The sequence below is a fragment of the Salvelinus fontinalis genome, chromosome 24 (assembly GCF_029448725.1).
Source record: "Salvelinus fontinalis isolate EN_2023a chromosome 24, ASM2944872v1, whole genome shotgun sequence".
NCBI classification, from domain to species: domain Eukaryota; kingdom Metazoa; phylum Chordata; class Actinopteri; order Salmoniformes; family Salmonidae; genus Salvelinus; species Salvelinus fontinalis.
In genome coordinates, this window is record NC_074688.1 from 1783872 (window position 1) to 1797851 (window position 13980).

A 13980-nucleotide genomic window follows, 5' to 3' on the forward strand; every position below is an offset into this window, starting at 1 on the left:
AAATTGAGCTCAGGTGCCTCCTGTTTCCATAGATCATCCTTGAGATGTTTCTACAACTTGATTGGAGTCCGCCTGTTGTTGTAAATTCAATTGATTGGACATGATTTGGAAAGGCAGACACACCTGTCTAAGGTCCCACAGTTGACTCTTCCTAGAGCTGTTTGCCCGGCCAAACTGAGCAATCGGGGGAGAAGGGCCTCAGTTGGGAAGGTGACCAAGAACCCGATAATCACTCTGACAGAGCTCCAGGGTTCATCTGTGGAGATGGTTGTCCTTTTGGAAGGTTCTCCCATCTCTGCAGCACTCCACCAATCAGGCCTTTATGGTAGAGTGGCCAGACGGAAGCCACTCTTCAGTAAAAAGCATATGACAGCCCGCTTGGAGTTTGTTAAAAGGCACCTAATGGACTCTCAGACCATGAGAAACAAGATTCTCGGGTCTGATGAAACCAAGATTGAGGTCTTTGGCCTGAATGCCAAGTGTTACATCTGGAGGAAACCTGGCACCATCCCTGCCATAAAGACCTGATTGGTGGTGCTGCAGAGATGGTTGTCCTTTTGGAAGGTTCACCCATCTCCACAGATGAGTTCTGGAACTGTCACTGACCATCGAGTACTTGGACACCTCCCTTCTCCCCTGATTGCTCAGTTTGGCCAGGCGGCCAGCTCTAGGAAGAGTCTTGGTGGTTCCAAACTTCCTCCATTTAAGTATGATAGAGGCCACTGTGTTCTTGGGGACCTTCAATGCGGCAGACATTTTTTATTACCCTTCCCCAGATCTGTGCCTCGACACAATTCTGTTTCGGAGCTCTATGGACAATTCCTTCAACCTTATGGCTTGGTTTTTGCTCTGATATGCAACTATGGGACCTTATATAGACAGGTGTGTGCCTTTCCAAATCATGTCCAATCAATTGAATTTACCTCAAGTGGACTCCAACCAAGTTGTAGAAACATCTCAAGGATCATCAATGGAAACAGGATGCACCTTAGTCTCATAGCAAAGGGTCTGAAAACGTATAAATAAACAATTACATTTTTTGCATTGTCATTATGGAGTATTGTGTGTAGATTGCTGAATGTAGATTGCTGAATGTTCCATTTTAGAATGAGGCTGTAACGTAACAAAGACAAAGTCAAGCGGCCTGAAAAGTTTCCAAATGCACTGTAGATACTAGAGGTCGACCGATTATGATTTTTCAACGCCGATACCGATTAATCGGACGATTTAAAAATATATTAAAAAAATAATAATAATTTAAAAAAATTACACTTTATTTGTAATAATGACAATTACAACAATACTGAATGAACACTTATTTTAACTTAATATAATACATCAATAAAATGAATTTAGCCTCAAATATATTATGAAACATGTTCAATTTGGTTTAAATAATGCAAAAACAAAGTGTTGGAGAAGAAAGTAAAAGTGCAATATGTGCTAACGTTTAAGTTCCTTGCTCAGAACATATGAAAGCATGACCATCTTGAAAGCATGACTAAAAGTAAAGCGCAGCTCAAGTGTTTGAAAGCATTTGACGTTGTGTTTTGACCCACGTCCTGTTCTCAAGGTGATCTTAAAGTTGATCTTATCTTCTGTACTCTTAGTGTGGAGGAGCTGTACCCTGGCCGGCCATACGGCGCACTGGACTCTGGCTTCAACAGTGTGGACAGTGGAGACAAGAGATGGTCAGGCAACGAGGTGAGAATGCGCGCACACACACACACACACACACACACACACAAGATGGTCAGGCAACTAGGTAAGACACACACGCACACAAGATGGTCAGGCAACTAGGTAAGACACACACACAAGATGGTAAGACACACACACAAGATGGTCAGGCAACTAGGTAAGACACACACACAAGATGGTCAGTCAACTATGTAAGACAGACACACAAGATGGTAAGACACACACACACAAGATGGTCAGGCAACTAGGTAAGATGCACACACACAAGATGGTAAGACACACACAAGATGGTCAGGCAACTAGGTAAGGCACAAACATACAATATGGTAATACACACACACACAAGATGGTCAGGCAACTAGGTAAGACACACACACACACACACAAGATGGTCTGGCAACTATGTAAGACACACCCACAAGATGGTCAGGCAACTAGGTAAAGCACACACACACACAAGATGGTCAGGCAACTAGGTAAGACACACACACACACACAACATGGTCAGGCAACTAGGTAAGGCACACACACACACACAAGATGGTCAGGCAACTAGGTAAGACACAAACATACAAGATGGTAAGACACACACACAAGATGGTCAGGCAACTAAGTAAGACACACACACACAAGATGGTCAGGCAACTAGGTAAGACACATACACACACACACAAGATGGTCAGGCAACTAGGTAAGACACACACACAATATGGTAAGACACACACTCAAGATGGCCAGGCAACTAGGTAAGACACACACACAAGATGGTAAGACACACACACAATAATGTCAGGCAACTAGTTAAGACACACACACACACACACACACACAGAAGATAGTCAGGCAACTATGTAAGACACACACACAAGATGGTCAGGCAACTAGTTAAAGCACACACACATACACACACACAATATGGTCAGGAAACTAGGTAAGGCACACACACACAAGATGGTCAGGCAACAAGGTAAGACACAAACATACAAGATGGTCAGGCAACAAGGTAAGACACAAACATACAAGATGGTCAGGCAACTAGGTAAGACACACACACACAAGATGGTAAGGCAAGTAGGTAAGACAAACACACACACTCACACGATGGTCAGGCAACTAGGAAAGACACAAACATACAAGATGGTAAGACACACACACAACATGGTAAGGCAACTAGGTAAGGCACACACACACAAGATGGTCAGGCAACTAGGTAAGACACAAACATACAAGATGGTAAGACACACACACACACACACACACAAGATGGTCAGGCTACTAGGTAAGACACATACACACACACACACAAGATGGTCAGGCAACTAGGTAAGACACACACAAGATGGTAAGACACACACTCAAGATGGTCAGGCAACTAGGTAAGACACACACACACACACTCACACGATGATCAGGCAACTAGGTAAGACACACACACACAAGATGGTCAGGCAACTAGGTAAGACACACACACACAAGATGGTCAGGCAACTAGGTAAGACACACACACACACACACAAGATGGTCAGGCAACTAGGTAAGACACACACACACACACACAAGATGGTCAGGCAACTAGGTAAGACACACACAGAAGATGGTAAGACACACACTCAAGATGGCCAGGCAACTAGGTAAGACACACACAAGATGGTAAGACACACACACAATAATGTCAGGCAACTAGTTAAGACACACACACACACACACAGAAGATGGTCAGGCAACTATGTAAGACACACACACAAGATGGTCAGGCAACTAGTTAAAGCACACACACACACACACACAATATGGTCAGGAAACTAGGTAAGGCACACACACACACAAGATGGTCAGGCAACAAGGTAAGACACAAACATACAAGATGGTCAGGCAACAAGGTAAGACACAAACATACAAGATGGTCAGGCAACTAGGTAAGACAAACACACACACTCACACGATGGTCAGGGAACTAGGTAAGACACAAACATACAAGATGGTAAGACACACACACACACACACACACACAAGATGGTCAGGCAACTAGGTAAGACACATACACACACACAAGATGGTCAGGCAACTAGGTAAGACACACACAAGATGGTAAGACACACACTCAAGATGGTCAGGCAACTAGGTAAGACACACACACACACACTCACACGATGATCAGGCAACTAGGTAAGACACACACACACAAGATGGTCAGGCAACTAGGTAAGACACACACACACAATATGGTCAGGCAACAAGGTAAGACACACACACACACACACAAGATGGTCAGGCAACTAGGTAAGACACACACACACACACACAAGATGGTCAGGCAACTAGGTAAGACACACACACACACACAAGATGGTCAGGCAACTACGTAAGACACACACACACACACAAGATGGTCAGGCAACTATGTAAGACACACACATAAGATGGTCAGACAACTAGGTAAGACACACACACACACACACACACACACACAAGATGGTCAGACAACTAGGTAAGACACACACACACACACACACACACACACACACACACACACACACACACACAAGATGGTCAGGCAACTAGGTAAGGCACACACACACACACAAGATGGTCAGGCAACTAGGTAAGACACACACAAGGTGGTCAGGCAACTAGGTAAGAAACACACAAGATGGTCAGGCAACTAGGTAAGAAACACATAAGATGGTCAGGCAACTAGGTAAGAAACACACACACACACACACAAGATGGTCAGGCAACCAGGTAAGGCACACACACACACACAAGATGGTCAGGCAACTAGGTAAGACACCGACACACACACAAGATGGTCAGGCAACTAGGTAAGACACACCCACAAGATGGTCAGGCAACTAGGTAAGACACACACACACACACACAAGATGGTCAGGCAACTAGGTAAGGCACACACACACACGATGGTCAGGCAACTAGGTAAGGCACACACACACACAAGATGGTCAGGCAACTAGGTAAGACACACACAAGGTGGTCAGGCAACTAGGTAAGAAACACACACACACACATACAAGATGGTCAGGCAACTAGGTAAGACACACACAAGATGGTGAGGCAACTAGGTAAGAAACACACAAGATGGTCAGGCAACTAGGTAAAAAACACACACATACACACACCCAAGATGGTCAGGCAACCAGGTAAGGCACACACACACACACACAAGATGGTCAGGCAACTAGGTAAGGCACACACACACAAGATGGTCAGGCAACTAGGTAAGACACAAACATACAAGATGGTAAGACACACACACACACAAGATGGTCAGGCAACTAGGTAAGACACACACACACACACAAGATGGTCAGGCAACTAGGTAAGACACATACACACACACACAAGATGGTCAGGCAACTAGGTAAGACACACACACAAGATGGTAAGACACACACTCAAGATGGTCAGGCAACTAGGTAAGACACACACACACACACACTCACACGATGGTAATGCAACTAGGTAAGACACACACACACAGATGGTCAGGCAACTAGGTAAGACACACACACACAATATGGTCAGGCAACTAGGTAAGACACACACACACAATATGGTCAGGCAACTAGGTAAGACACACACACACAAGATGGTCAGGCAACTAGGTAAGACACACACACACAAGATGGTCAGGCAACTAGGTAAGACACACACACACAAGATGGTCAGGCAACTAGGTAAGACACACACAAGATGGTCAGGCAACTAGGTAAGACACACACACACACACACAAGATGGTCAGGCAAATAGGTAAGACACACACACACAAGATGGTCAGGCAACTAGGTAAGACACACACACACAAGATGGTCAGGCAACTAGGTAAGACACACACAAGATGGTCAGGCAACTAGGTAAGACACACACACACACACACAAGATGGTCAGGCAAATAGGTAAGACACACACACACACACACAAGATGGTCAGGCAACTAGGTAAGACACACACACACACATAAGATGGTCAGGCAACTAGGTAAGACACACACACACAAGATGGGCAGACAACTAGGTAAGACACACACACACAAGATGGTCAGGCAACTAGGTAAGGCACACACACACACACAAGATGGTAAGGCAACTAGGTAAGACACACACACACACAAGATGGTCAGGCAACTAGGTAAGAAACACATAAGATGGTCAGGCAACTAGGTAAGAAACACACACACACACCCAAGATGGTCAGGCAACCAGGTAAGGCACACACACACACACAAGATGGTCAGGCAACTAGGTAAGACACCGACACACACACAAGATGGTCAGGCAACTAGGTAAGACACACCCACAAGATGGTGAGGCAACTAGGTAAGACACACACACACACACACAAGATGGTCAGGCAACTAGGTAAGGCACACACACACAAGATGGTCAGGCAACTAGGTAAGGCACACACTCACACGATGGTCAGGCAACTAGGTAAGGCACACACACACACAAGATGGTCAGGCAACTAGGTAAGACACACACAAGATGGTGAGGCAACTAGGTAAGAAACACACAAGATGGTCAGGCAACTAGGTAAGAAACACACACACACACACCCAAGATGGTCAGGCAACCAGGTAAGGCACACACACACACACAAGATGGTCAGGCAACTAGGTAAGGCACACACACACACACACACACACACACACACACACACCAGATGGTCAGGCAACTAGGTAAGGCACACACACACGGTTAGGCACTTGGGTAAGATTAGAAGTAACTCTGGGTCCTGCTAGTAATTTTGGGGTTGTGTAACTTCGTAAAAAATGTTTTTAAATAATTTCTTACACTAACTAGGGGTTAAATAAAGAGTACTATAGTTAGTGCCAATGAAGTGAAGCTTGTTGTGTGCATCAGGTAGGGACACTTAAATGCACGTCTCTAGAAATGTCTAGAAATGTTTTAACAATTTACGTTTTTATGTATCTTTCTATGGGTAACAGGGTTGACGTGTTATGCTCAACCTGCTCAGTTATCCACCACAAAACACCAGAAAATGGCCAAAAAGAGTAGAACCAGCTCACCTGCTTTTACTCTGTGATTTGACTATTAGATGTTCAATGTTTATAAAATGTATGGTTTCACCAAATTAAAACGAGAGTTCAGTTCACGTAACGGGGTTGACCTTAAAATGGAACTGACAGCATTTTAGCCACATGAAATCTTATTAAAATCTGTTAAATTACACCCCCATGTAGAATGAAAAAAATAGCATTATTTTTTTGGGACATGCAAGCGCTTAGATTTTCATTAATTTTCATTAATTCTTAGAATGTTTGGGAATTACATATACCAAGGCATTTGTGAAAATTCTATAGCAATATAGAGTGGGAAAGCGGCCAAGCGTTTGGACAATTAATAGACACTGCAGTAAATAAGGATCGGAGTCAACGCAGACCGGTGCGCCATAGCCAATCAGAGCTGCAGTAGCCCTTTATGCAAATAAGCCATTTGCCATACAGGCCTGCCATCATTCACTTTGAACTGGACTGTGTTTTTACAGACAGTAGCAACAGCGCAACTTTAGATCATTAGAATGCATTCGCCAAAAGCCACAAAATACACCTGAATGGATTTCTGCAAATACCAGGGTAGTCCTCTTACATTTGAGAACTTTACAGTCCTTTTGAACAAACAACCATGAAAAAGTAGTCTCTCTCTCTCTGTCAATTATGTACGTCAACAACAATACGATTAACAACTAATGCTAGCCAGATCAAGATGAGCTAAAATCTAACAAAGGAACATTAGATAAACCCTCTCAAACTGTTTCAGCTAGTTGGCCGTCAAAATGTCACTGAGCCGCCGCTTTCAAGGAGCGGGACTCTATGAAATCCCGCTATGCCCTCCGACGAACCGTCAAACAGACAAAGCTTCAATACAGGACTAAGTTCGAATCGTACTACACCGGTTCCGACGCTCGTCGGATGTGGAAGGGCTTGAAAACTATTAGGCAAGCACAGCCGAGAGTTGCCCAGTGACACGAGTCTACCAGACGAGCTAAATAACTTCTATGTTCGCTTCAAGGCAAGTAACACTGAAACATGCATGAGAGCATCAGCTGTTCCGTACGACTGTGTGATCATGCTCTCCGTAGCTGATGTAAGACCTCGACAGGTCAACATTCACAAGGCTGCTGGGCCAGACGGATTACCAGGACATGTACTCTGAGCATGTGCTGACCAACTGGCAAGTGTCTTCACTGATATTTTCAACCTCTCCCTGTCCGAGTCTGTAATACCAACATGTTTCAAGCAGACAACCATAGTCCCTGTGCCCGAGAACAGGAAGGTAACCTGCCTAAATGACTACCGACCCGTAGCACTCACGCCTGTAGCCGTGAAATGCTTTGAAAGGCTGGTCATGGCTCACATCAACACCATTATCCCAGAAACCCTAGACCCACTCCAATTTGAATACCGCCCCAACAGATCCACAGATGATGCAATCTCTATTGCACTCCACACTGCCCTTTCCCACCTGGACAAAAGGAACACCTATGTGAGAATGCTATTCATTGACTACAGCTCAGTGTTCAACACCATAATGCCCTCAAAGCTCATCACTAAGCTAAGGACCCTGGAAGTAAATACCTCCCTCTGCAACTGGATCCAAGACTTCCTGATAGGGTGCCCCCAGGTGGTAAGGGTAGGTAACAACACATCCGCCACGCTGATCCTCAACACATGGGGCCCCTCAGGGGTGCGTGCTCAGGCCACTTCTGTAATCCCTGTTAACCCATGACTGCAAAGCCAGGCACGACTCCAACACCATCATTAAGTTTGCCTATGACACAACAGTGGTAGGCCTGATCACCGACAACGATGAGACAGCCTATAGGGAGGAGGTCAGAGACCTGGCTGTGTGGTGCCAGGACAACAACCTCTCCCTCAACGTGATCAAGAGAAAAGAGAAGATTGTGGACTACAGGAAAAGGAGGACCGAGCACGTCCCCATTCTCAACGACAGAAACAAATTAATCACTAATCACATTAAATAAATAATAATCTTCAGAAAGGACTGTCAAAGTAAGGACATCTACAATGATGGTGATTAACTTTACTGCTGGCACTAAGTAAAGCCTGTGTGTATGTTTGCTGACTCAACATTATCATGTACACCACTGCAACACTTAACAAAGAGCTAGAGTCAGTTTTAGAATGGGTGGCAACGAATAAACTAGTACTAAGCTTTATATTTGGGACAAACCATTGACTTAACCCGAAACCTCAACTAAATCTGGCAATGAATAATATGGAAATTGAGCAGACAACTGCTTGGTGTAACCCTGGATTGCAAACTGTCATGGTCAAAACGTATTTATGCAATGGTAGCTAAGATGGGGAGAAGTCTGTCCGTAATAAAGCGCTGCTCTTCTTTCTTGACATTGCTATCAACAAAATAAGTCCTACAGGCCCTACTTTTGTCACCTGGACCAGTCATATGGTCAAGTGCTACAAAGAGGGACATAGGCAAATTTACAGTTGGCCCAGAACAGAGCAACATGTCTGACCCTTAAATGAACATCAATGATGTGCATGCCAGGCTCTCCTGGCTCAAAGTAGAGAAGATATTGACTGCATCACTACATGTCTTTGTTAGAGGTATTGACAGAGGTTAGAGGTTGAACACACCCAGCTGTCTATTCAAACGACTAGCACACAGCTCAGACACCCATGCATACTAGACATGCCACAAGCGGTCCCTTCACAGTCCCCAAGTCTAGAACAGACTCCAGGAAACGTACAGTACTACACAGAGCCATGACTACATGGAACTCTTTTCCATATCAAGTTGTACATGTAGTTACACTACTGAAGGTTCCTAGTGCGTCCCAAATGACAGACCGACTGAGTTCCAAGCGGTCAAAACCATTACATTTTAAGACAGGGGTGTCTCCAAAGCTGTGTTGTCGCTAATTGTCAAAGATGCATTATGTTGCATTACAAGCTCAAAACATTTAACAAAGATGACAATTATGACAACTGTGGTTATATACATGATCTAAAATTCCATAATCATCACAGCCCTACACCACACACGTGCACACGTCAGTTATCATGAATGGAAACAAAGAGCAATCACAAAGGTTCTATGTTTGCAAGGTAGTGTAATATTTCACAGTTATGTTGAAGCTAATCTCTCCATTCATGTGTTTATTCCTCTCCCATCCATTTTCTCTTTGATTCCTTGTGTACCTACAGCCCACGGATGAGTTGTCGGACCTGCCACTGCGTGTGGCAGAGATCACCAAAGAACAGAGACAGCGGCGGGAGAGGGAGGAGCACAGGACGTCTGGCTCCCATCCTGTGACCAACGGCACATGTAAGAATCAAGGCATGTCTGTCTGTGTGTGAACTGTACTGTAGTGTATTTCCAGTATTATTCTATGGTTTTCTAGCTTGGGAACCAGTCTGTTGGTTTAGCATTTCACTCCCTGCCACTCCTTGTCATGTCAGACTGTTTGGGATATGACACGGAGTACAAGGAGTGGAATGGTAGCACAATGGGCCTGGATTTCAGTCTGATTATATTATATATATATATATATATATATATTATTATCTGTGGAAATATACACTGAACAAAAATATAAATGCAACATGCCATGTTTCATGAGCAAAAATAAAAGATCCCAGAAATGTTCCATATGCACAAAAAGCTTATTTCACTCCAATTTTGTGCACAAATTAGTTTAAATCCCTTTTCGTGAGCATTTCCCCTTTGCCAAGATAATCCTTCCACCTGACAGGTGTGGCATATCAAGCAGCTGATTAAATACCATTACACAGGTGCACCTTGTGCTGGGGACATTAAAAGGCCATTCTAAAATGTGCAGTTTGTCACACAAAACATTGCCGCAGATGTCAAGTTTTGAGGGAGCGTGCAATTCGCATGCTGACTGCAGGAATGTCCTCCAGAGCTGTTGCCAGATAATTGAATGTCCATTTCTCTACCATACGCCGCCTCCAACGTCGTTTTAGAGAAATTGGCAGTACATCCAACCGGCCTCACAACCTCAGTCCCCGTGTAACCATGCCAGCCCAGGACCTCCACATCCGGCATCTTCACCTGAGACCAGCCACCCGGACAGCTGATGAAACTGTGGGTTTGCAGAAGCAAAGAATTTCTGCATAAACTGTCAGAAACTGTCTCAGGCAAGCTCATCTACGTGCTCGTCATCCTCACCATGGTCTTGACATGACTGCAGTTCGGCGTCGTAACTGACTTCAGTGGGGAAATCATCTTTGATGGCCACTGGCACGCTGGAGAAGTGTGTTCTTCACGGATTAATCCCGGTTTCAACTGTACCGGGAAGACAGCGTATGGCGTCGTGTGGGCGAGCGGTTTGCTGATGTCAATGTTGTGAACAGAGTGCCCCATGGTGGGGTGGGGTTATGGTATGGGGAGGGAAAAGAGGTCAACAAACACAATTGTATTTTATCATAGTTCATTTTAATGCACAAAGATATTGTGACGAGTTCCTGAGACCAATTGTCATGCCATTCATCCGCCCATATCACTTTATGTTTCAGCATGAAAATGCACAGCCCCATGTCGTAAGGATCTCGACACAATTACTGGAAGCTGAAAATGTCCAAGTTCTTCCATGTTCTGCATACTCACCAGACATGTCACCCATTGAGCATATTTCAATCCTCTGGGTCGATGTGTATCACAGCGTGTTCCATACTCAGCAACTTTGCACATCATTGAAGAGGAGTGGGACAACATTCCACAGGCCACAATCAACAGCTTGATCAACTCTATGCAAAGGAGATGTCGCGCTGCATGAGTCAAATGGTGGTCACACCAGATACTGACTGGTTTTCTGATCCACGCCCCTACCTTTCTCTTTTATCTTATCTGTGACCAACAGATGCATATCTGTATTCCCAGTCGTGAAATCCATAGATTAGAGCCTCTTGATTTTATTTTAACTGACCAAGTAAATCTTTGAAGTTGTTGCATTCATATTTTTTGTTCAGTGTATATTCTACATCTTTGGTCATCTTTACTTTGAACCTGGTGGTAATCTGTCTTTCTGTTTTATCTGTCTGTAGTAGAGGGAGAGCTGGAGCAGATAGACTTTATAGACAGTTGTACGGGAGAGGAGGAAGAGGAGGGTAGGAGAGGAGAAGTAGCAGAAACCATCAGCCTCAGCTCCCAGTTCATGGCATACATCGAGCGCCGCATCACTGGAGAGGTGAGTGTGTGTGTGATATAAAATAGAATATATGCCATTCAGCAGACTCTTTCATCCAATGGGACTTACATTTTTGTACAAGCGCCGTACTCCGCCTACTGGACCATCTGTGTGTGTGTTCATGAGTGCGCTTGTGTGTGACTGGCCCAGTGTGTACAGGACTGTATGTAGAAGGCTGCGGGCCTGTTAATCACGACAGAACAGTATGCCATGTTTAATTCGACGGAAACGGCCTCCTGAGTGGCGCACCAGTCAAAGGCACTGCATCGTAGTGTTGTGGCGTCACTACAGCCTGAGGTTCGATGACCGGGAGTCCTATAGGGCGGTGCACAATTGGCCCAGTGTCGTCCGGGTTAGGGGAGGGTTTGGTGGGTGGGCTTTACTTGGCCCATTGCGCTCTAGCATCTCCTTGTGGCGGGCCAGGTGCCTGCAAGCTGACTCCAGTCGTCAGTTGAACAGTGTTTCCTCTAACAGATTGATGCAGCTGGCTTATGGGTTAAGCGAGCGGATGTTAAGAAGCGAGGCTTGGCGGGTCATGTTTCGGAGGACTCATGACTCGACCTTCTCCTTTCCCGAGCCCGTTGGAGTTGTAGCGATGAGACAAGATCACAATTATACATCATGAAATTGGGCAGGGAAAAATATTATAATTCAACCGAAACTACTGTTCTGAATGACCAGTTGAAGAACCTGATTATGGTGACCAGGTGATATGGTGATAGTGTATGGTGTGCTGCGTGAGTTTTGCAATTTGTATTGATCAGGCCACACTCCCCAAACAGGAGCAAATGTACCTAGAAAAGGCTGTTGAAGAATGGTGCGCACTGTTTTAGGGAAACGTGTCATTCAGGGCAAATCTTCACACAACATAGTAAACATTGAACCGAACTGAACGCACTCCGTGTGTGAGCGCGCGTTTGTGGTGTGTGGGGTAAGAGCGAGATCGTGGCTGGTGTATTGATGACTGTCTCTTTGTAGAGCTCTCCAGTCAAGTCCAACTCCTCCAGAGACTCAAGGACAGACGACCCGAGGCGATACAATTCTCTGCAGAACAGGTAGGAAGACGCGTGCACACACACACCCTACATTTCTTGTAAGTTGACCTATAGCAGTGATGTATAACACTCTCACACAAACACATGAGCCCATCTCTATGGCAGATTCTCAGCCTGTGTTACTGTCGTGTCTCTGTTTGGTTTTTAACAGAACAAATTGACTTACCAAATGACTGTGCCCAACAGACCATACAATCTCCAGTCTAAATAAAGATCCCTAATCTAATCTGTATTTAGTTAGATCACACATCTAACCCCCTCCCTTCCTCCATCTGTCTCCCGCCCACCCCCCTCCCTCAGGACTGTCCATGATCCAACCTCTTCTGCCTCTCATAATCAGGTAATCCGAGTATGTCTAAATGCTGTGTACAGCTTCCAATACTGATTATTACTGTGTAATTACTACCATGTTTTTAAACTTGATGTATTGAGTCTAAATGTTGATACCGCCTCTTTTCAACTCCGCTCTTCTCTTCCTCGTTCCGCCTCCTCTCCCTCCGTTTCCCCGTATCTTCCTTCCTTCATCTTTCTCCTCTCTTGGTTTCTCTCCTCTCGCTTTGTTTCCTTCCCCTTCCTCTCTCTCCCCCCTCCCTCTCTGTGTTCAGAGAGGGGCTGGGGTTGGTGCGGGTCCGAGCGGGGCGCCGGGTGGGGGCGTGGAGCGTGTGCGGAGGATGGCCCAGTTGGCCGCCCTGCGGTACGAGGAGGAGAGGCAGAAGTCACGCTCGGTGCAGCGGGATGCCGTCATGACCTACGTCAAGGTTCCTCCGACTACTATTCATTTTTATTGTTGATTTATGTCTTGCTCTTGTATCACTGTTAGTGGTGGATTTAGTGGGGGAACGTTATTGGAGTTTACACTGATGCTGTGTATGTCTACAGTAGCCTTATGTTTCAAAATGTTAAAGTAAAAGATAAATAAGAATGGCCTCAAATGAATGACATTCTCTAGCGCTTTTTCTAAGTAGACATTTTGGATACTTTTGGAGAGCATTG

At 45.1% G+C, this 13980-nt stretch overlaps 1 protein-coding gene across 11 annotated transcripts in view; it reads left to right on the top strand.

The window, feature by feature from the left end:
- The window catches only part of lrch3 (leucine-rich repeats and calponin homology (CH) domain containing 3), an 87448-nt gene that overhangs the window by 46383 nt on the left and 27085 nt on the right, over positions 1-13980 (top strand). For all 11 annotated transcript variants that reach the window (XM_055879332.1, XM_055879333.1, XM_055879336.1 and 8 more), the window contains exons 7-12: positions 1611-1704; positions 9930-10050; positions 11790-11932; positions 12911-12987; positions 13288-13327; positions 13593-13745. In XM_055879332.1, coding sequence (XP_055735307.1) covers positions 1611-1704; positions 9930-10050; positions 11790-11932; positions 12911-12987; positions 13288-13327; positions 13593-13745 — 628 coding nt within the window. The remainder of the gene's footprint in view (positions 1-1610; positions 1705-9929; positions 10051-11789; positions 11933-12910; positions 12988-13287; positions 13328-13592; positions 13746-13980) is intronic.